Source organism: Dromaius novaehollandiae, chromosome 4 (genome assembly GCF_036370855.1).
Source record: "Dromaius novaehollandiae isolate bDroNov1 chromosome 4, bDroNov1.hap1, whole genome shotgun sequence".
NCBI lineage: Eukaryota > Metazoa > Chordata > Aves > Casuariiformes > Dromaiidae > Dromaius > Dromaius novaehollandiae.
Window position 1 is genome coordinate 56325702 of NC_088101.1, and position 20874 is coordinate 56346575.

The 20874-nt window shown below is 43.5% G+C and overlaps 1 protein-coding gene across 1 annotated transcript in view; it reads left to right on the plus strand.

The window, feature by feature from the left end:
• Nucleotides 1-697: 697 nt before the first annotated feature.
• SGCZ (sarcoglycan zeta) overlaps nucleotides 698-20874 on the plus strand; it is a 474057-nt gene continuing 453880 nt past the window's right edge. Inside the window, exon 1 of the mRNA XM_064511117.1 lies at nucleotides 698-827. Coding sequence (XP_064367187.1) covers nucleotides 789-827 — 39 coding nt within the window. The 5' untranslated portion in view covers nucleotides 698-788. The remainder of the gene's footprint in view (nucleotides 828-20874) is intronic.

Here is a 20874-nt window from a genome sequence, read left to right on the forward strand (position 1 = left end):
TTTCTCTCCCTCTCTCCCTTCCTTCTCTCCTTTGCCAGAGATCCACCTCCTATTTTCCTCCCAACTCTTTTAGCATAACCTTCAAAAGAAGACCATCCCCGACAGACTTTATTAGCTTTTTTTTTTTTTGGTTAAGAGCATACCTTTAGCTGCAAAAACAATTTTTGAGTCTATGCAGGACTTGGGGGATTCTGTTATCTTGCCAGTGAAATTGCTCATTGCTAATGTCTTGCGCTCACAGGGTGCTAAATTAGCTGCCAGAGTAGGCATGACGGAGAACGGCTTTTATCATAGACTCTTCTCTTCAGTTTGAACACATTTGCTTGAAATTTGCTGCATGATGCTGTCCAGGGAAGCAGTATTTTTTATCGGGATGCAGCGATTCGCTGGTTTCTGAGCTTATTGCAGAAGAAGAAATAATCTTAAACTGAGTGGATTTTTATTTTTGCTGTCTCTTCCTTTCATTGCCAGAGGACGCGAAGCTCTTTCACTGGGGAAGGATCACCTGTCGCTTTAATCCTTAAGGGAGTTCTTTTTTTTTAAAAAAAAAAGTGAATTATTTTATTTATTTATTTATTTATTTATTTATTTTAACCGGTGGAGGCGTGAGCGCGGAGAATGAGACTGAGGGGAGCTGCCAGGGTTTGGAGGACAAGGCTGAGTTTAGGCTGGAAACTGAGAGACTAGATTTCCCCCCCCCTCCTTTTTTTTTCTTTCTTTCTTTTTTTTTTTTTTAATTTTTTGGCACAACTTCCCTCGTTCCCCTCCGCTTCGCCTAGTTTCGCTCTATGGACAGATCAGCAAACCTGGACGCGGAGGAGCTCAAGGTAGGCGAGCCGCCGGGCGCCGTCATGCTCCTCCGGCGCGGAGCCCGTGCCGCCCTCTCGGCTGCCGGGCCGCGGGCGCGGCGGCTGCGCGGGGGGGGCGCGGCGGGGGCGCGGAGCCGGGCGCAGCGCGGGGGGGCGGCTCCAGAGCCGAGCGCGGCTTCCCCCTCCGCCGGCGCGGCCGCGGTCATGGTGGTGGTGGTGGTGGTGGTGGTGATGGTGATGGTGACGATGATGAGGGCCCGTGTGCCCTCGGCGTTACATCAGCGCTCGGGGCAGGGCGCAGCGCGCCCATCGATCCCCCCGCCGGAGGAAGCCCCGCGGCTCCGCCGCTTTTCCCCACCCGGCACAAGTTGCCGCGCCCCGGCCCCCCGACGGGGCGCCCCGGACCCCCCAGCGCCCCCCGGCCCGCGGCTCGCAGGGCGCCGCGCCGGGGTGGGCTGCGGGGCGGGCGGGGGCGCTGGGTCGCCCCCGGGGCCGTCTGAGCGATAGAACTTTGCACCGGGACGGTGCAAGTACGGGGAGCCCCCCGCCCCCCGGCCCCCCCGCCCGGCTCCGGCTCCGGCTCCGGCTCCGGCTCCGGCCGCCTCCCCGCCGGGCAGCGTGCCCGGGGGCCGCGCACCCCCCTCGGCGGGGCGCAGAGCCCGCCCGCCCCCGCGGGGCCCCCAGCCCCGAGCAGAGCGCGGCTGCGGGGGACGCGTGTGGCTCTGCAGCGGGGGAAGGAGGCAGAGCGCCGGGCGGCGCGGGAGCTACCGCCGGGGAAAGGCAGCAGAGGCAGAGGAGGGGGAGGAAGGCGCCCGGCGGGCTCGGGGCGGGGGGGGCCGGGAGGGCCCCCCTGCGGGCAGGCAGCTGGGCACGGCCGGGGAGCACCTCGGCGCGGGGCGGCGGCGTTGCGCCGCTGAGGAAAGGACGGGCGAGGGGGAGGAGGAGAGAGCCTTCCTCCCCCCGCCGCGCGCCCCGAGGCCCGGGGAGGCCGCCGGCTCCCCCGCAGCCGGGCGGTGCTCCCCGCCGGGCCGGCGAACTCCGGCGAGGACCGGGGCGCGGGGGCGGACGCCCTTCCCTCACCGCCCGAGCCGCATCGCAGAGCGTTCCGTCCCCAGGATGCGGGGGAGCGGGCAGCGCTGACCCCTCGCCTCCCCCAGGGCTCGCTGGCGGCCGCTGTCACCCCCGAGGAAGGGCACAGGAGCAGCGGGGCTGCCCGGGCAGCCGGCGTGGCAACAGCGCCCGGCGCAGGAGGGAGGAAGCGCTGCCCGGCTCGGGGCCGCTGCTCGGTAGCGGGTGCGGTGCCGCCGCGCCGCCGCCGCCGCTGCGGGAGCCGGGGGTCCCCGCCCGCCTCCCCGTGAGCTACGGGCGAGCTGCTGCGGGAGGGACAGGAGCCGGGTCCTCCGGCTAAGGGCGGAGAAAAAAGTTTTATTTTCGCTGATTCTTTGTGGCGGCGTTGGGAGCGTGCTTGGTCTGACAGGGGACTGCACTTCGCGGGAATTCCCGTCAAAGACGGGCAGAGGGGGGCTGACGTGGGGGGTCCCCTTGGTCTCGCAGTGATCCGTGCTGCAGGTCAGACTAATGTTGCGGGGTGTACGGACTGAGCGACCTTGAGAAAAGCAGCACAGCTGAAAAGTGATCCCCACTGGTACTGCTCCTGAGCATCAGCACTTTTATCTTATTTTCCCCTTTTCCTCATTCGTGCTGAGCAGCGCTTCAAAAGGACGCTTTCCTGCAGATGCTGTTCTCGGCAGCTGGGTAGCTTTCTTGCTCTAGCCGCTCTGGAACCGGGCTCTTCCGGCCCGCCCGAGCGTCTTATTGACGCGCCTGCACCGGGGAGCAGTTTCAACCGCTAGCGGGGTGCCGAGCAGGGCCAAACGGGAGTTCCGCCTAACGCTGCTCCTCGCCGGTTGCTCCACCTGGCTCCCCGGCAGGGGCGGTGCAGGTTTGGCCGCTGGACCCGCCCCTCCCGCCAGGCACCGCATCCGGGAGGACATCTCCTGCCCCACCGGGGCTCTTGGAGCCGGGCGGCGGTGCGGGACGGCCGCACATCGTACTGGCGCCGCCGGTGCGGGATCCTCCCGCGGTGGGGAGCGGCCAGGCACTGCCCCAGCAGCGGGGCGATGCGGGGCAGAGCTCCCGGCGCCGCAGCAGCTCCCAGCGGGGCACCCTGCGGTGCCGGGGCACGATAAAGGGCAGCTCCAGGGCTGCTCTAAGGCATGCAAAGCCTTACTCAGTTTCTAGCTAGCCCCCAGGAGAGCTCGTCTTTGTGCTCCCTCCCCTTCTCCCCAAAGCAATCCCTTTCCCAGACTAACGGGTCCGACTCGGTACGTGCAGGGCCAGCAGCTGTAGGTCCTGAGGTGTCCCATGATCTCTCTCCCACGTCGCACTGCATGGAGGGCGCGTATGAAGAATGAAAAATATGACAACGAGGTGTCAGAGCAGAACTTCCCAAGAATTTTGGAAACAGGCTGGATAGGGTCCTCCACGATACTGGGTTTCCTCCATTATAACTAGTGAATGCAAGTAAGCACCAAAAAGAATAACACTAAATTCCTTACCAAAATTACAAGTCAAATGTGCTGGCTGTGATGGTAATATGTAATATTGATACTGGAAATACGTATTATGCAATATATAAGGATCTTAGAAGCCTGAGGTCAGGCATGAGGTATCAGTTTGAAATGTGTGTGTTATTTATTGTAATGATGGCCATGAATTGTATATACATTTTGAAAGGTCATTTTGTGACAAACGGAACAAAAGTCATGTGTGCAACAGCTGCTAATGAGGGTGGAGTTGTTTCCCCTTACCAGTCTGTGCACGAATCCGCGATGAACCAGTTCAGTACTGAAAAGAGTACTCATCCAGAGATTTTGGGCTGTTCTGTTTTTCCTTTGATCTGTCTCATCTTCTGGCTCAGATGCATATGTGAACTTTCCTCTGACTTTTTAATTCACAAGCCTGTGGGGTTTATGTTTTAAAGAAGTACTGAAAATACAGACTAAAGTGTGCTTTGGTTCAGTTGCACTACGGTCTTAGGTTCAGTGTTATGAAGCTGTTGCTGTTACCTAAAACATGTGTCTGTGCAAACACACTTAAGAACTTGTCTATACTTACATTTTGAATCTACATGAATATTTTGTGTGTGAGCATATTATGCCTTTTATAGAGCTTTGTGATTTGTATTTGTGTATAAAATATTGCAAATTAACTTAAACAGTTTGTAGTTAATGTAGTCAAAATTTATTTTGATGCATTTGTATTTAACTGTTTGAAATTGTCTGGTTTTGATTCACAAAGAACAGTGGAGAGGCCTTTGTTTTTGCTGGACCCCTGTTGACTTGTGATTTTGTTGATGCAGAATGGGTTGTTACAGTTTTTGTCCTTCGCGGTTTTCCAGTTGTGGTGTGATATCCAAGTCCTTTAGTGTGTTTTTTGACCATTTCTCTTACACGTGCTTAGTAATCACAATTTGTGTATGATCTTCGTAGGAGATAGTATTTTATACCATGAGCAAACCACTGATCTTTTCCTGGAGGAAAGCTGGTTTGTAATTGAAAGTATTGCAACAGTGGTATTATCAGCATGACGAAATAAGAACATCTTTGGAAACTGTTTCTTACTCCTTGAAGATCCTGGCTCGGTGAGAATTTTTCATTACAAACCCAAGATGTTATTTTTAACAGTGTGTTTAAGTGTCTTGAAATTATTGTGTTTAATATCCAAAAAAGCCATTAAACACTGTATGCTATTTCTGAATAACCTTGTAAACATTAGCTGAATTTCTTTATTCAGTTCACAAGAGAATGTTTACAGTCTGTTTATAATTTTACATTTTCTACTGAAATAAAACTACTTACTTAACAGCTACATGAAACTGGCCACAGTTGAGGTTTTGTGATGATAAAGCCTTCCAGTGTGTAATAGATTTATGTAATTTATGAAATATTTTGTAAAAAAACTCAAACAAGGAAACCACGAGAATTTAAACAAGAGGTTGATTCAATAGCTTTGTGGTGTTTAATAGAGCAGGCTTGTAAATCACTTCACAATTTAAATCAAAGAGGAGAACTAATATGCAGAAGGGTTCTGTAAGTTTTTTCTTCTTAGGGGGCGCCAAGAGAAACTCATGCTTGGTGTGGGAGGACTTTTGATGAGCATAAGTAGGTGGTTATATTTCTGTTTTAGGTTAGTCATTCCATAATGAAAAATATAGTACTCTATAACAACCAACATACTCTTAGCATAACCTACTTCATTTATGCATGTCCTAGCTTGGGACATGGACATCTTACTGTGGATACTAAGGGATTTGTCTTTTTAATATAAAACCTGCTTTTTAATATAAAACCTGCCCTTCTCTACAGGTGCCCCTCCAGCAAACTGTCATCTTTTACTAGGGGCCTATCAGCAATACTCAATAAAGACAATTAACCTTTGCGTTCACACTCAGGGAACTCAGTCTTTAAACCATTCTTCATGAAAGGTCAAGCCAAAATGGTTTCAAAGTAATAAACATGCAAATTCCTTTTCTCCGTGTTCCCATTGTGAGGTTCCCTCCCAGGCTCCAAAGCCGTGTAACAGCTAGCCACGTAGGGCAGGAGGCTGCGGAGAATGCTGTGCATAAGATATAGTTGTTCAGCAGACAGGAAAAAGGTCAAGACAACAGCAGTGCTCCCAATATACATTTGAGAAGTCATTCCTCTACTATCACTGCCGAGAAACTCTACTAACCTGTGGCTGAGCTTTTCGACATTGCACACTGCAGCTTTGCTAAGCTCAGTACTCCTTAAATTGAAAATACATCAAAATCTGAAGGCTTGGTTGGAAGGAAAGAACACTCTATCTTCCTGTTCTCCATGGCTTTTGGGATAAATAGTGTTGTGTTTTTCTCTGCTACTGTATTCTGTCCTTTAAAAATAGATGTAAGAGATTTACATAAAGGTTAGCAATGCATTTTTGTTTTTTCTTCCTGAAATGGTTATTGTGTGATACTACTTTAAGCTGGGTTGTTTCTATAGATCTGGAATTAACGCTTTGAGGGAATGTGTACCTTACGTCAGAAGCTTCCAAAGATAAATCACTGTAACGTGAAAACATCTTGGGAGTCCCGGTATTACTTTCTCGGTATGGCTCTTGACCTTTTGGAGATCGATACTGCTTTCCCAAGGTCCTGACTAGGGAAAGAGCAAGATTATTTGGGAAGGGTTATGGCAGGAGTGCCACAAGAGACTTTTCATGTGCAGTCTCTTCACCTTGTGCTGTTTTATGTAAACTTTGTAAATCCATGTCCAATCTAGTTGTTTCCATGTCTGCTAAAGATCCATCATTCCAAAGGACAAAAATAAGGATTCAAATATGAAAAAGCACTGAGTTACCAATAAAGTCTTTTCTCATTTTGACATGGAAGTTCCAGGGGCCTCTTCATGGAGAAATCACTCTTTTTTTTCTCTCTTTGTATTCAAAAGAAACCTGGAAACATGGTTTGCAAGTTATACAGTTGTCTCTATTTTAAAATACTCTGTACATTTAAAGAGTTTACAGAAGCCTACTCAGTGTTGTGTCAAACATCTGGTTGCAGCCATATGTAATGGCATGGTGAAGCTACAGTTCCTTCACAGTCCGGGAATGAAGGTTGACATTTATCTACTAAGCTGCCAGATCCTTGCTAATTTGAAGATACTGCATCTTAACTGGCTGTTACACAGCAACACCCGGCTTGGTGAAGGCTGTTGTGTGCTTGCTATCTATACACACTGTTTTGTGTTTCCTCTTCTGCGAAGGATGTGTGTTGGCTAAGCAACAGGAGTGAGAGGCACAAAACATGAGGCTTTCTTCTCAGTTACCAGTATTCCTGCAGCTGATTGCACAAGGCCAGATTTACAGAGGTATGGAGTAGGTCAAAGAAAGCTTGTGGTATGCAACACCCTTAATAAAAAAAAGTGTCCTGTGTATACCTCGCCTCTCTCACCTCCAGATAACACTTCCCTGCGTTAAGGAGGACTGTGTGATTGTACTCCCGTATATCTGCTCTGCTTGAAAAGTGCTATATAAGCACAGAGTATCTTTCTTGTGGGACCTCAACTTTAAATTAGCAGTATTTTGTTAAATGAGTGCAGTTACATCAGCAGAAGTATATCCCTGATACTTACAAAAAATCGGCGCCGTAAGCAGTAGATTGCCTCAGGGATGAAAAGTTGGCCTCTAGCCATCTTTTCCTGTTTCATCAGGCCTCCTCGGTTTGTCCAGGCAGCATGGGCTGGAATTTATAGGTTCCACCTTCCTGCTCCTACAACTCTTCAGATGGACAAATTAGAAGGTTGGTAAACAAAGGCTACCACTACTGAAAAAATCCTCCTTCCCAGTTCTTAAGGAGGTATTTGTGTGCATTCAGTGATAGTACATAAATGAAAAACAAACTCACAGAACCAGCCTGGACACAAATGATTTTGAATGTGTACTTTCTAAATGCATTGTTTGCTATACCATATTCCTGGTATAAAAAAGTACCGTGTGTAGTTATTGCATTATGGCTTCTGCATACAGCTTGTAGGCTTCATCATCTGTGTCAGGGTGGAAAGTAGAGATTGTCGGACCACATCCACGCGGGTATTTTTGTTATATTCCACTGCCATCAGTCTTCATGATATTTGTATTTTATAGTTATGTGGATCTTGATATTTTTCCATTCAAAATTGTTCACAAGGCATTTTGAGTTGGATTGAGGAAGGGGGAAAACCCCGCAAACTTCACATGGAGCACAAGCAGTGTGATTGCCCCAATTCAGCAGGTGCATGGCGCAACAGCTCTTTAAAATCGTATAGATTTTAATTCAGTAAAAGCTGTATGGACAGTGAATTCTAACTTGAAATCATAAAATGATCTGACTGATCAGTACAAAATATATTATAGTGTGTTGGGACCTGTAGCTGAGAAAAAATTCCATAAGCCACTGAAATTGCAGGTAGCATTCTTTCCATATGAAGTTATTCAGTAATACGAAGCAATTATCTCTGTAGTTAAGGTTGGTCCACATGCAGAAAGCACTCCATAACTGGCTCTACCCCTTACCTAGTTGATGCCAAGTAAATTAACTGTGTTAGAGGAAGGTTTCACATTTGCTCAGCTTAAAATTGCATTTTAATCAAAACTAAAAGGAAAAAATCAATAGAGCCTTTGCTGCTTTATAAGTTGTTATGATTTTGTACATAGCTCAACGGAGATGCCAAAAGTTGAAAGGCAATTTAAAACTTCAGGAGTTTCCTATGACCAAGGAGGAAGACAGCCAGCTGAGTTGAGCCTCAGAATCTGGGCTTCAGCTAGCATTCGATTCAAACTCCTGTATTTCTTTAAAAATTTCTTTTTATTTCTGCTGTGAGGAAGGTGCTACAGTGCAAGAGGGGCAGACTCCTGGTAAAGGGTCAGCAAAGACCCCGCTCACCCCCAGGCGCCCAAGTGCCTGCAGGTGCCTCTCTTGCTGCTAGTTTGCTGCTCAGACATGTCTCATCCCTCTAACGTGTTTGCTTGTGTATTTCCCATCTTGACTGAGAGGAGCATCTTAGGATTTATCCTGCTTACAGGTACTGAGATATTGAGATTCATAAACTAGGTGCGTGTAATTCTCCTGGGGGCTGGGACTAGGTCAGGGCGTTCAAACTGGCAATTCTTCGCAAGCGCCGGGTTCGGCACAGAATAGTAGCCACAGTCAGTTTCACTTGACAAATGGCCAGACAAGGTAAAAATACTCAAGTCTTTCCTTAAACGGGAAAGTGTTTTTCCTACTAGCTTAAACTGCTTATATTTTTAACAATAAAAAGATGGTTGTAGCACATCTTGGAGGGGTTGCTTCTGTTTTGAAGAAAAGAGTGAGCCAATTTTCTGTACTCAAAGTGATTGTTTGGGCATCATAGTGCATGAGAGCGTTTAAGAATGCAATTTTCAGTCTAATAGAGAGACTCCTATCTGTCAAGGTTGTAAGGCTCGAGGAGATATGTAGGATTTCAGCGCACACCTCTTTTTTGTGATAATTTGTCTTGGCTAATTCAGGAGTCTCCCCACTGAGCAGGCTGGCTGTTGTGAATCCCATTCACTGGGTGATATATGTGTGAAGAAAGAAGTTGAGTGAACTGTGCCCCAATATACAGCAGAGAGCATTTCAGAATGTGTTACAATGGGACTGGAAGCTTTTCCAAGAAGACTACTTGTCCTTAAAGCTGGAACTCATGGCATCATTTATTTTGAAGTTATGTTCAGTAGTTTGAAAATTCATTAACCCTAAATAATGACAAACTAGGAGACACTTGCTATAAAAATACACCCTCCCCCCAAACAAAACAAAGTAAAATCCAGAGCACTTCTAAAATTTAGAAGAGTTCAGGAAAAAAAAAAAAAGAAAAGAAAAAAATGGGAGTAAGCTCCATCTGTGCTTTGTAGTGCTTGAGTCATCACCAACAGATGGCAAATACTCTGTAGAAATTGCTTAGCTGAATTACTTCAGTTTGTGGGGTATGTAAGGCATCTACCCTTAGTTCTAAGATAACGCTGTCAAAAACTCAGGTTATTTTGGAGGTGCAGATAGCAGACAAGCTTTGTGCATTATTAGGCTTTCAGATACAGTACCTATTATGTACATATTTATTAAAAATTAAGTTCCCTTTTATTTCTCCTGAAACGATAGGTTCCAGTCTTAACACAACAGTGCCTAGCTGTGTCTAATTTAATAGGTGGTTGCAAAAATATCTAGGAACAAGCTGGTATTGACTGTCACTTCCTTCAGGGTTCAGAAGCTGACATCTACCATTTCAGATATATACTCCAGTTTAGCAATATTCTACATGCCATTTCCCAATGACTTCTGCAGCTGAGCAGGCGTGAGCAGAATGCAAAAGCTGTCTGTCAGGTAGGCTCGTGTTCCCACTTAATCTTCATGCAAAGGAAATTATTTTCCTACTTCATCATGTTTTATTGGATTTTCCCAAGAAAAGTTGGCCAAATAATATCGTTCTTTGAAGACTAACAGCAGCTAGTTAGGTGGTGCTGTTCCTCCAGTACCAGCACTGCCGTTCTGGTTTCTGCGAGCTGGCCTTGTTTTCAGGGGAGCTAGGTACTATTTTTAGAATTGATCTCCCAGCTGCCCTGGCTTCTCCCCCAACTCATTATGAGGTGCAAGCGAATATGTGATTGGAAAATGATGTATTTGTCCAGAACAGACCTCTGCCTAGTTAAGCTCCCTATTTCATTCAGTATTAATTTAGATGAGGTGGATAATATTCACTGTTCAGGTAAATATGTCATCTACTCAGTCTACTGAGACCACTTGCACTATTGCTTAAGAAAATTATGGGTATGTGAGTAGTGTCTTTGTGTCCTGTGATAAAATATCCGGCATATTGCTGACAGTTATAAAACAAAAGACACCCTTTGCCAAGGTGCTCTCTGTCCTATTGAACTTGGACTTTTCTGGGCCTTAATCAATGAATGAATGTATCCGGTAGGCAGAAAACTGCAGCATAATGAACAGAGCAAAGAGGAAGTGCCTGGGAGAGCTGCACTGAAGCCTAGCACCCGATATGTCAGGAATTATAGATTATATTGACTAAAATTCGTTTCATTTTTGGGCATATGCGCAAACTACAGTGCTGTTATTTTGTAATAGAGATACACAGCGTGCCAATACAGTTGCACAACAGCCAAGTGGCATGTAAAGATTTCAGGTCTAAAGGGAAGGTTGAGCAGTGCAATAACAAATGAGAGCACAGTGATCATACGCTGAGCTGCTTGCCACCTGAACCGAACTAGTTGTATAGCTGTCTGCACTGCTACACATGCGTCACCAAGATCTTTATTATTCACAGATTTAGCACTTGGTTTTGTAATTTTTTTAAAAGTATGATAAACCAAGTGTTTTGCATTAATATTACCACTCAGTAAACAGTGTGTGTGGGTGCAACATTTAAATGCATTTGAAAAACTATTAGGTGAAATTTATTCTTCTAGGTGCTGGAAAACTCAAATCACTGCTCAGAAAACATGTAGGGAACACATATCTGTGAACATTTTTTTTTTGGCATGGGAGGTGATGGAAGGAGAAAAATCTGAGAACCTATGAAAGCAGCTGATGTTGAGTTGGATGGTGTTAAGGCAGATGTTATCTTACTGTAGCAATGGAATGTTACCATAAAATTCATATGCAATATGCTTTATTGTTTTCTGATCTAAGTATTTCCAAAACTTGCATTCCTGGACACTGAAAATTTCCCCTAAATCTGTGATTGATGCTCATTTCACTTAGCATGTATAGCCTCTCTATTCTATTGGATATTATTTTAGGGAAAACATGTGCTCTTCTATTACACAGGTGTACTACCCTGCTTGTCGTAATGTCAAATCACCTTTTTGCTACCTCACCCTTGAGCTAATGGTACTAGCGAAGACTAGTGATTACAGATACCAATCTTGTTTCCATCTGTGGAGCAGATAGCTTAGGTCTGCTCTTAAAAATAAGAAAATAAATAGACTTAACATTTGTCTTACAATGATGTTGTGCTTTTTCTTTGAAATAAAAGTCTATGACACTGGCTTCACATCTCTAATTGTGTATGTGCATGATAAAACTCATCTACATTTTAAACTATGCCTATTTTAATAATTTATCACAATGCCAAAATATTCTATAGCGTAAATATGTAAACATTTCCTGCATCTTCACGTGCCTCTCCCCATTTAAAAGCAGTGGCATTATAATAAAGGGAGCAGAACAGGAGAGCGTGGTGGGATGCAAGCCAAATAGAAGAAGTCGATACAGTAACATGAAATAAAGGAGGATGTCCTCCACTGCCTTACAGAAGTTAGCATAATAAAAATCTGTGCTTTTCCCTCAGCCGTTTCTCACCCACCAGCAAGTTGCACCTAGCGAACTTGATTTTCCTTAGCTGTTCAAGCAATGGTAAGGTGCCAGAAATTCTAATTTTAGGGTGCAGGAGTATTTTTAAACCAAGAGCCAGACTGGAGCACCGTGAGCCACACAGCTGAATCAGCAGCAGCGCAGAGGTAGGAAGTTCGCAGAAGGCTGGTGGTGGGTAGACGGCAGCTGCAGCAGCTTAAATCAGATCGTCACTCAAAGAGAGGACGGGGGAACCACCGTGTTTAGTGCCCCTTCTGCATATAACACTTGTCAGAGTGGATGTGAGCGGCGAGTCGCCACTATTCACATTATTCCAGAATTTGGCCGAAGGATCCACAGCACAAGACAGATGGCTGGTATGTATTTGCACTCATTGCCTGCTTGCTGCAGAAGTTTATGGTGGTGGATTTTTTTTATTATTATTAATATTGTTAGATGTCTGGTTTAAATAAAGAGGTCTAAAATTGCCTAAATAGTTTTTGTAAATGACAAAAAATCAGGAAAGTTTCACTACAAAAAGAATATTGATATGAGAAAGTTAAATACTTCTTTCCAATCAGATGAAAGCCCAGTTTCCTTTACCTCGGGAGTGTGACTTGGCTTTCACCTATTTATATTTTTACACCAGAAACAGAAAGAATTGTTCTTTGAGAAAGAATTCATCTGAAACAGATTAAAATGTACTCTTACAGTGGAAAAATGAAGCAAGTTAAACTTTTTAAACAATCCGTTTTATTCTGCACACAGCAATTACTTTTGCTGTCAGCAGGAATAAGGTTTACTACAGCTGGAAAGTGTAAAAAGTCAAAAACATGTTCCTGTAAAATGCCTTATCAGCAGCGCATGAACAAGACCACACCTTTCAAAAACCGAGCAACTCCCTGTGTTAGCACTGGCGCGGTTTATGTCCCAAACGTGTGCTCAGCAGTAGCTGCAAAAACCTGATCTGAGTGCAGAGACGCAAATGCGGTATCTGTATGGGGCAAAGAAATCCTGCGCAGCGAGTGCCACACCGGGGCCCTCGGGCAGCAGGCGCGGGATCAGCTGCTTCTCTCCTGGTGACCTGAGGGGAGCCTGGATACCTGGGTAGCGGATTGACAGCAAAGTCATTGGAGTGGTACGAGTCATACCACAGTTCAGCCTCATGGCACACGCCATCCCCGTTTGTATTAAAAAATACCTTCTGTGAACATTTTACAAGGAGAAGAGAGAGAAGGCAGGAGAATGACCCGTGTGCTTAATTTCTGGTATTGTAATCCAGAGCAAACTAAAATAGAAGTGTATTTTGTGAAAAGGCGTACCTTTAAACAGTATACCTTTCAAAAAGAGAGGCAAAATTGTAATGCATCCCTCATACACAGTCTGTATCTGGAGCAGTCTGATGTGCAGTTTGCTTTTATTGGTGCCTTCGTCTGGAAACAAACAAATGAAAACCCCAAAGTTGTAAATTTTCACAGCCAGGGCTAGGAATGAGATGGCGATACTGTGTAGCAGGATAAATCAGGTGCTACTAGCAGAATTTCAATACCAAAGGTTAATAATATCATCATTAGTAGCTCCTGAAAGAGACCTGACTGCCTAAAGGCAACTTAATTTTAAGCACTGAGACAAGTCAATCAGTATACACCTAAAAATATACACTCAGGGATGCAGTTTGCATACATTACAGCCTTGTTTTTCAGTCTGTCCTGTGAGTTTTTAAATTCTTTTGTTTACTTCTTTTCAGGAGCATAGGCATTCATTTCTTTATGGGACAAGCGATTGCTTGTTGCTGGCCACTGGGTAGAAAAAGTGAATTTCTAGGGGAATGGCAGAGGCACAAACAGTCTTCCACGCAAACCCATGGGCTACCTGTGCTGGTGCTAAAGCATCTCGCTGGGGTATTGGTCAGGCGGCAGAGGGATGTTGCTGTGTTGAAAGTGTAAATTTCTGATTAGCCAAAGTAAATTGGCTGTGGCCTGGGAGGTTAGGAGGTGGGCTGGTTTTCCCGTTTTCACATGTTGCGTTATCAAAACTGATAGCACGTAACATTTAAAATGGCCAAGGGAAAAGCAAAAAGAAAAATGTATCGGCATCACTAAAGTCATCTCAGTGCTCTCGGGAATACTGCCCTGGATCATGGGGAAATGGATGTTTCTGACCAAGTGCCAACAGTTTTGGCAAGGTTGTGTGAAGGCATTAATCTCTGGAACTTAACTTTTCCTTTTTTGAAAATGACTCTTTTGAGTTCCAAGTGTATTTTGGTTGGTGTTTCACGCAACCCAAACGGCGCAGATGATGCAGGGAGTAACCCCCTTGCACTTGACATTCTTGGCTACGCTTCACTTAAAAATTTATTTTTTTGCCCTGAATATGCTGTGATCAGATTCATTATGTGGGTAAATAATTGCATAGCCTGGTAGAGAAAGTATTTCTGTTTGTGTTTATAAGGGTAGATTTTAAAAAAGTATTAGTTTCTAGTCATCTGCTTTGACTGTCAGCCTCAGAAAGAAAATACCTGTACCTTTTGAGTTGTATGGGGGAAAAAAAGGATTTATGGAAGATAAGATAGTTACTCATTGACTCCAGGAAAGCAGTACAGCAAACTTGAGTTTAGGTGTGATTTAGAACATAAAGGATTCAAGAAAGTTGTAGTTTTGTCAAGGGCTTTGGGCTCTCAGAGCTGACGCTAGTCATTTTGGACAGCCGTTTGGAAAGGCTGTCGCTCATTAGGCCTGATAACCAGCACTGCAGCAAACTATCAGAGAGGAATAATACGTGGTGGTGGCAAAATATTGTGTCGTAGGGTACCAGGTCTGGGTCTTTGTCCAGTTTTCCATCTGTGGGATGTTTGCACCTCTGCCTGTGCCTCTCCCTGAAGAAGCGGTGCAGCAGCAGCAGCCCCCTCTGAAGGGGGCACCTTCAGGAGGGTCCCGTCTCTGCTTGAGAACAGGGCTGTGATAGAGATGCACCTCTAAGTCAGCGGCTGCCTTGCATGCCTTTTGCCTGAGTGCCTGCACCCAGCAGGTTTGTTTTGCATAGAAAGTGACACAAAAGCTAATATATTGCAACACAGTTTTAGGAAATTTAACATTTGCTTCTGGGAAAGACATTTGCTTCCTATCTTTCTCTATCGCAGGCAAGATCCACATGAGACATCTGCTTTATCTGCACACTTAGAACGGAAGATCATGTGCTATTTCACAAATATGTAATAAGCAAAAGTTTTCTTCAACAGCTTGCTGCTGATATGCATGGAGAGAGCTAAACTGGGGTATAGTATAAGATCCTTGATTCTATTTGTTTTTATATTCCTTTGCCTTTTTCTCTCTTCTGTTTGAGTTAGATTTTTGACCTTTTGTCAGTCTTCTGAAAAACAGCCTAAGATAAAAGATTTTTGATGGTCCATTTGTGCATATCCCTTTGCTATATTAGTTGAACCAAAGCGTTCTTTCTCTTTGATTTTAGTTCTTCTTTCTCTGTCTGATTCCTCAACCCTTTTCTAAGTAGTGTGTACATTGGAAAGTGTATATATGTACGTAAAGATCCATGCCTGTATATGACTTTTACAGGCTTGCATATTTTTTTTTTCTATTTTTAAAGTTTTTAAACTTTTTTTGTCAGTGGTGCTTTAAAAAGTTTGTTGTTGTAGAATTAATCTCTGTTGGTTTGCATCTGATTTTATGAGCACTCATCAGAAAATCTCATTAGTTTCAGTGAAACATGTGGAAAATGTTGCTGATATCTTTCGATGAACATTAATTTTCCAGACTTTAAAAAAAATGTGAGCCATGTATTGCAACATGATTACAACAGAAGAAACATTTATGCAGGTAGGTGGGAAAAAGTATTCTTACGTCTTGAGCTGCAATATAGGAATCAGGTTTGTGCTCTTGGACCTTGTTGCTGTCTAGTTGCTTTCTTTGCTGCATGCCCTCACTAACAGCAGCAGAAGTTAACTGAACATGTGGGTCTAATTCCTGCAGCAGTTCCTGGGGGATAATGGGCATTTTGCAGGGGGTTTCCCACCCGCCTCCCGCATCGCAGTGGTGCCAGCAGAGGACCCGTCCCCACGCCCCGGGGCGGCAGGTAGCAGCAGCCTTTCTGGCTCTGCCACTGCGTCTTCCCAGCGGTGCCGCGGCCCTCTCTCTGCCGCTGGCTGTGGCTCCGAGACCCTTCCCTTTGGCGTGATAGATCAGCTTTGCTGAAAGTCTCACACTATTATTTTCGCTTTATGGTGTCTGTAAGGGAAGACAGTCCCTGGTGTTGCCTTTCTCTGGATCGGGCACCTGTAATCCTCTCCTTTACACATCTCTCTGTCCTTAGAGGTCCTTGAGTTCTCTTTAAACAAGGCAGTCGGCAACAGGCAAATGTAGAGGACGTGCTCCTCCCCACTGGTAGTTTCAGCTGAGAAGATCATGCTTCAGTTCAGCTTCAGCTCAGAAAATCAGGCATAGGCATATATGTTACAGCTCATCATTGCTTATAGTGGATGGAAGAAAATGTAGGCTAGTCATAAAAACGAGGGGCAACGTAACAGCTTTTGCAGCCATGACATCAAAAATATTCTCTCCTTGTTTGCAATGAACAACTGGCAATATGTAATACATAGAAAAGAGATTTTATGGATCCTTTTTCTCTCAGTTTCCAACATGCAAAACAAGTGAATCCATCCGTGCTGGTGATACATGTGCAGGCTACGTGTGAGAATTACACCAACAATTACTGTTTAGGAGTGCTCTGCATGCAGATGCCATGCAGAGCACTGGAAATGCATCATGCAGTTATGAGAAACACAATAGGAATCTTGCTGCAAGTGAAATAATTGTATTTTAGCCATGATGGAACCAAACAATCTCGCCAGCTCGAAGTCTTCATTCACATGTAAAAAGATCATTTATGTCTTGTAATGCACCCTTGTCCAAATAATTATGCTAGAATATGGTATGAAAGTTTTTGAACAGCTCTCTAATAGCCATACTGTTGGAAGACAGCAATATCATTAGTAGCCTGTGTAAGTATTTCTAAGCATGTGCAAATTCGTCTTTTATTCCATGCTAATCACAGTTTTCGTCTTCCATATCTATTGTAAGAGACAATAACTGTACTTGAAACGCTTCCCAAGCCAAATCAGCGCTACCCATAAAACCACGCTTCCGCAGTAGAGGGTGTCAGACGATTTTGTGTCGGTATTGGGTGGAAGTGACACCACCGGCTGTTCTAATGATCACATTTTTAGAGGAGTGTTGGGAGGCAGGAGAGGGTTCAGAGGAGAGCCACAGCACTGGGAATCCTGTCTTTTCTGGCATGGGGCAGCGCTGTGTAAGGCAGCCTCAGGTCTGATGTACCCGTTTGAAATGCTTTAGGTGAGATCCCTCACCAAAGGCTCTTAAAAAAATTGCAGCATAAAAATCCTCTCATGAACAGCAGCTGAATCAAAGAGAGGATGTATATAATTAGTTTCACTTTTCCAGTAATGCAAATTGAAGAAAATATCCCTAAATACTTGTCCTGTCTTTATACCGTGTCCCTAAGCATCCTTCCCAGGGCACTATTGTCACGACCCATTATTGGTCTGATCTGCTGTGGCTGCTTTTACAGTTTAAGACATGAAAAAAATTGCTTCTAAAACCCGCACAAGCTCAGGTGTCTTGAAACCCAAGTGCCTTGAAAAAATACCTCCAGTGAAAGTCCGAAGGAAGTTGGCCTATTTAATTCAACAGTAAAAACAACAAAGAAGATTGAGATTGGTCTTGCTAGAATGCGGAGTAACTCCTAGATTAGACCTAGCAGATAAGGGCAAAATAATAAGTGTTCAGGGCATGAACCTAGACATATCCATGTCAGGCACACAAATTTCTAAAAGGGAAGGTGATTAGCTGCTGAAGCAAACTTACCAGGAAAGTGATGGATTGTCAGTCCTGTGATGTTTACAGGTTGAGACTGAATGCCTTTCAAGAAGATACGCTTAAGGCAGTCATTAATTATGCTTTAGCTTAATTTATGTTACCAGCTTAATATAAGAAAAATAAGGTAAATGAGCGAAATAAGCTTATGACATTGAGAATAATCCAATGGCTCCTTCAGACATTAAACAGTAAGTGTCTGGAATAATGGAGTGATTTCAAAGTCTGGGCCTGAAACCTTAGCAGAAGGAAGCAGAGTCTACGAGTGTCATAAACACATTTTCAGATGGGCTGCAGAGTTTTGAATAGATACGTGCAGAGTAACCACTTTTCTCAATTTTGGCCAAGTTTTTGTGGAAAAGATGTATTACATTTCTGAAAATAGTGTAGGCACCCCAAAATCAGCTGAATGAAGTGGTATAGCACATCATGCGCAGGTATATGTATATAATACACAAAAGGCACTGTACTTTGAATTTGATTGCATTTCTTGTGAACCCCAACTTCTTGATGAGTCTGAAAGGAATTTAGTTGCACAAAGGTTTCAAAAATAGTTATGGAGGACATAACACTTAAAAATTGGAAGCAGTTGCTCTGTATTTATTTGCTGTTGCACCAAGCCTACAGGTGTAACCCGCTGGTTCGTGAGTGTTAGAGGTTCCTGTCTGTGCCAGTGACTGGTGGAGGCACGTTGGTGGAGTCCACTCAGGTGGGCTCTGCAGAGCCCCAATTCAGTCCCATGTGGATGGCCAAAAGGTACGAGCTGATACAGTCTACTTACTGGAATATGCTTATAATACATAGAAATATATAGAAGACAGAATATAGAATCTACTGTGTACTTGCCCCTGTCTGTACAATCTTTCCATATTATTAGCTGGTCTAATGAACGATAGTAGACTGTTTCTTCTTTCCTTAAGCAACTAAAATACTATTACTTTTACTCTTCTGAATGTTCAGATGTTATGTGTAACTCATTAACACTAATTTGTGAAGGACAAGGGTTTATTTGTTCTATATTTTATTAGGTCAGCTTTAAATTTTACACAACAAATAAGCCATCTCTGCTCTCCAGAATCCTGAAATCATATATAATCTAAGAATCTCTTTGAGTAGTACAAATGTGTAGTCTCTTTTTAATTTCTTAGTAAACTAGTATTAGATAAAAAATTGGAAATTCAGGATAGCTTGTTTGGGAAAGCCCTGGAATTGAGCAATGCTGCAATAGCACCAGAGTGATCATCTCTTCTGTGTAGCTATCTCGATACTGAGGTTCCTGGCACTTCGCTAGAATTAAAATAAAACATCAAGTGCTCAACTGTGTATATTTTCCCAAATCTCTTTCTTTTGGAAAACACCATTATTTGTGTTCTTGCAAAAATTTCTGCTCAGTTTGTTTTTTTCTGCACATTTTTGTTGTGCCATGAGTGATGTTTTCTACAATATGCTGCTTTTACCCTTTATCACTATTTTTATATATAATAATTCAGCTGAATAATATAATAAATAAGCTGAATTTTGTTTTCTTTTAGCTGAAACCAATGCAAGTTCCAAAGTAATTCTTCTAAACCGATTGTTTGACTCATAGCAAGACTTTGTGTTCAAGAAATGCAGCATAAAATGTAAGGATTATGTAGACAAAGCTCAAAGGTAGACTGAACGTTCCACTCTGCTGACAAAAGTTGCATATTTGTCTTAAAATTATGAGCTGTTACACATCAGTAATTCTCTTTTACACAGGAAAATATATCTGGAGTATTGCACAGTGTTTGTAAGTTTTCTATCCAACATAACATATATTATATTGCCTTTTTATTTCCTGAGTGCTGTCTCACAGAGAAGTAACACGATATAGACAGAAGACAGCCTGAAGCTCAGGATATGCTTATGGCCTGCAAGCATTTTGTCTTTTCTCAGCATGACAGCCTGCTAACTCGCATGTTAACTGGTGTTCACATATCATCACTTTGTCATTAGGAATCCAGTTACTGTATTCAAGCATAGTATTGGGAAGATTATCTCACCATATTGTCTCACCATATTTTCTGTTGGCACAGAATATTTTTCCTTCCTATAAAAAAGAGTAGAGTGCAATTGCCAGTTAGAAGGTTAGGTTATACATATATGTGTAGAATTATAAAATTTGTTATAGTTTATGTGCTGATGAAATTAAATAAAAAACAACTGTACATATCTCTTAAATCCCTTACTTAATACAGCTTTATCCTCAGAGAAAACCAGATTAAGCCATTTAGTGTTGTTTAACACTAGGTCATAAACAGCAATTTTTCCTTTATGCTAAATTAGCCTAATCCATTAATCTTTACACAAAATGTAAATGTTTATATTAGACAATTGAGACAAGGCTCTTTCACACTCCTGCTCTCTTTCTGTCTCCATATAAATCTGATTTATTATTCAATTACATCTAATCTTTTATATTTTTTCTTGTTACACTAATCTTTTATATTTTTTCTTGTTACACTGAAACTGTGCTGCTTTAAAATCCAGATATATTTTCTAGATGATCCTTGGGAAAAATACTAATTTTTCTTCTGCTTCGAAATGTTAAGCAAATGTTTATTCCAGTAAAAACCTGAATTTCTCTCTGTTTTGGATTCTTCCAATTAAGTAGCAAAATATAGATGATATTGATTGAAAGTTTAATGTTATTTCTTGCACTAGCAGCCAAAATACGTTAACTTCAGTCGGATTTGTGTTAAGCCCCGAAAATGCAGAAAAGGAGTGGAAACTAATACCTCAGTGTAGAAAAGTGAGAAACTCTTGCGTGGTATCTGTTAAGCCAAAGAAAGCCAGGAAGAATCATCTCAGAATCGTGTAAGAGGATGTATTTGTTTTTATGAAGTGAAAATGGATGGGAATATATCTCCAAGCTTGGAGGAGAGGTTTAAGGTTCAAACAATCTTGTTAATGGGCAATTCGGTCTGAAAAGCAGGATTCAGTTCAGGCGGGACAAATGCAAATTGTTGCACTTCGGTCAGAATAATCAACTGAGCAAAGAAAGACGGAAACTGGCTAGCTAGGTAGAAGCTGCAGAAAAAAAAGGCTGGGATGTTTTATTGAAGGGAACCCCAGCCACCAAATTCGTGTTGTTGTGAGGAGAACAAAATAGAACTTAACTGGTGTCCTGGTCTGGGTTAATGCACTTCAAACAAAATATTGACCAGCCGAAGGGACTCAGCTGAAGGGAAAGGCCGGCAAAGGACCAGCGCTCTGGGAAACATGACCTGTGGTTGGCCTGAAGTGGAAGGAAATG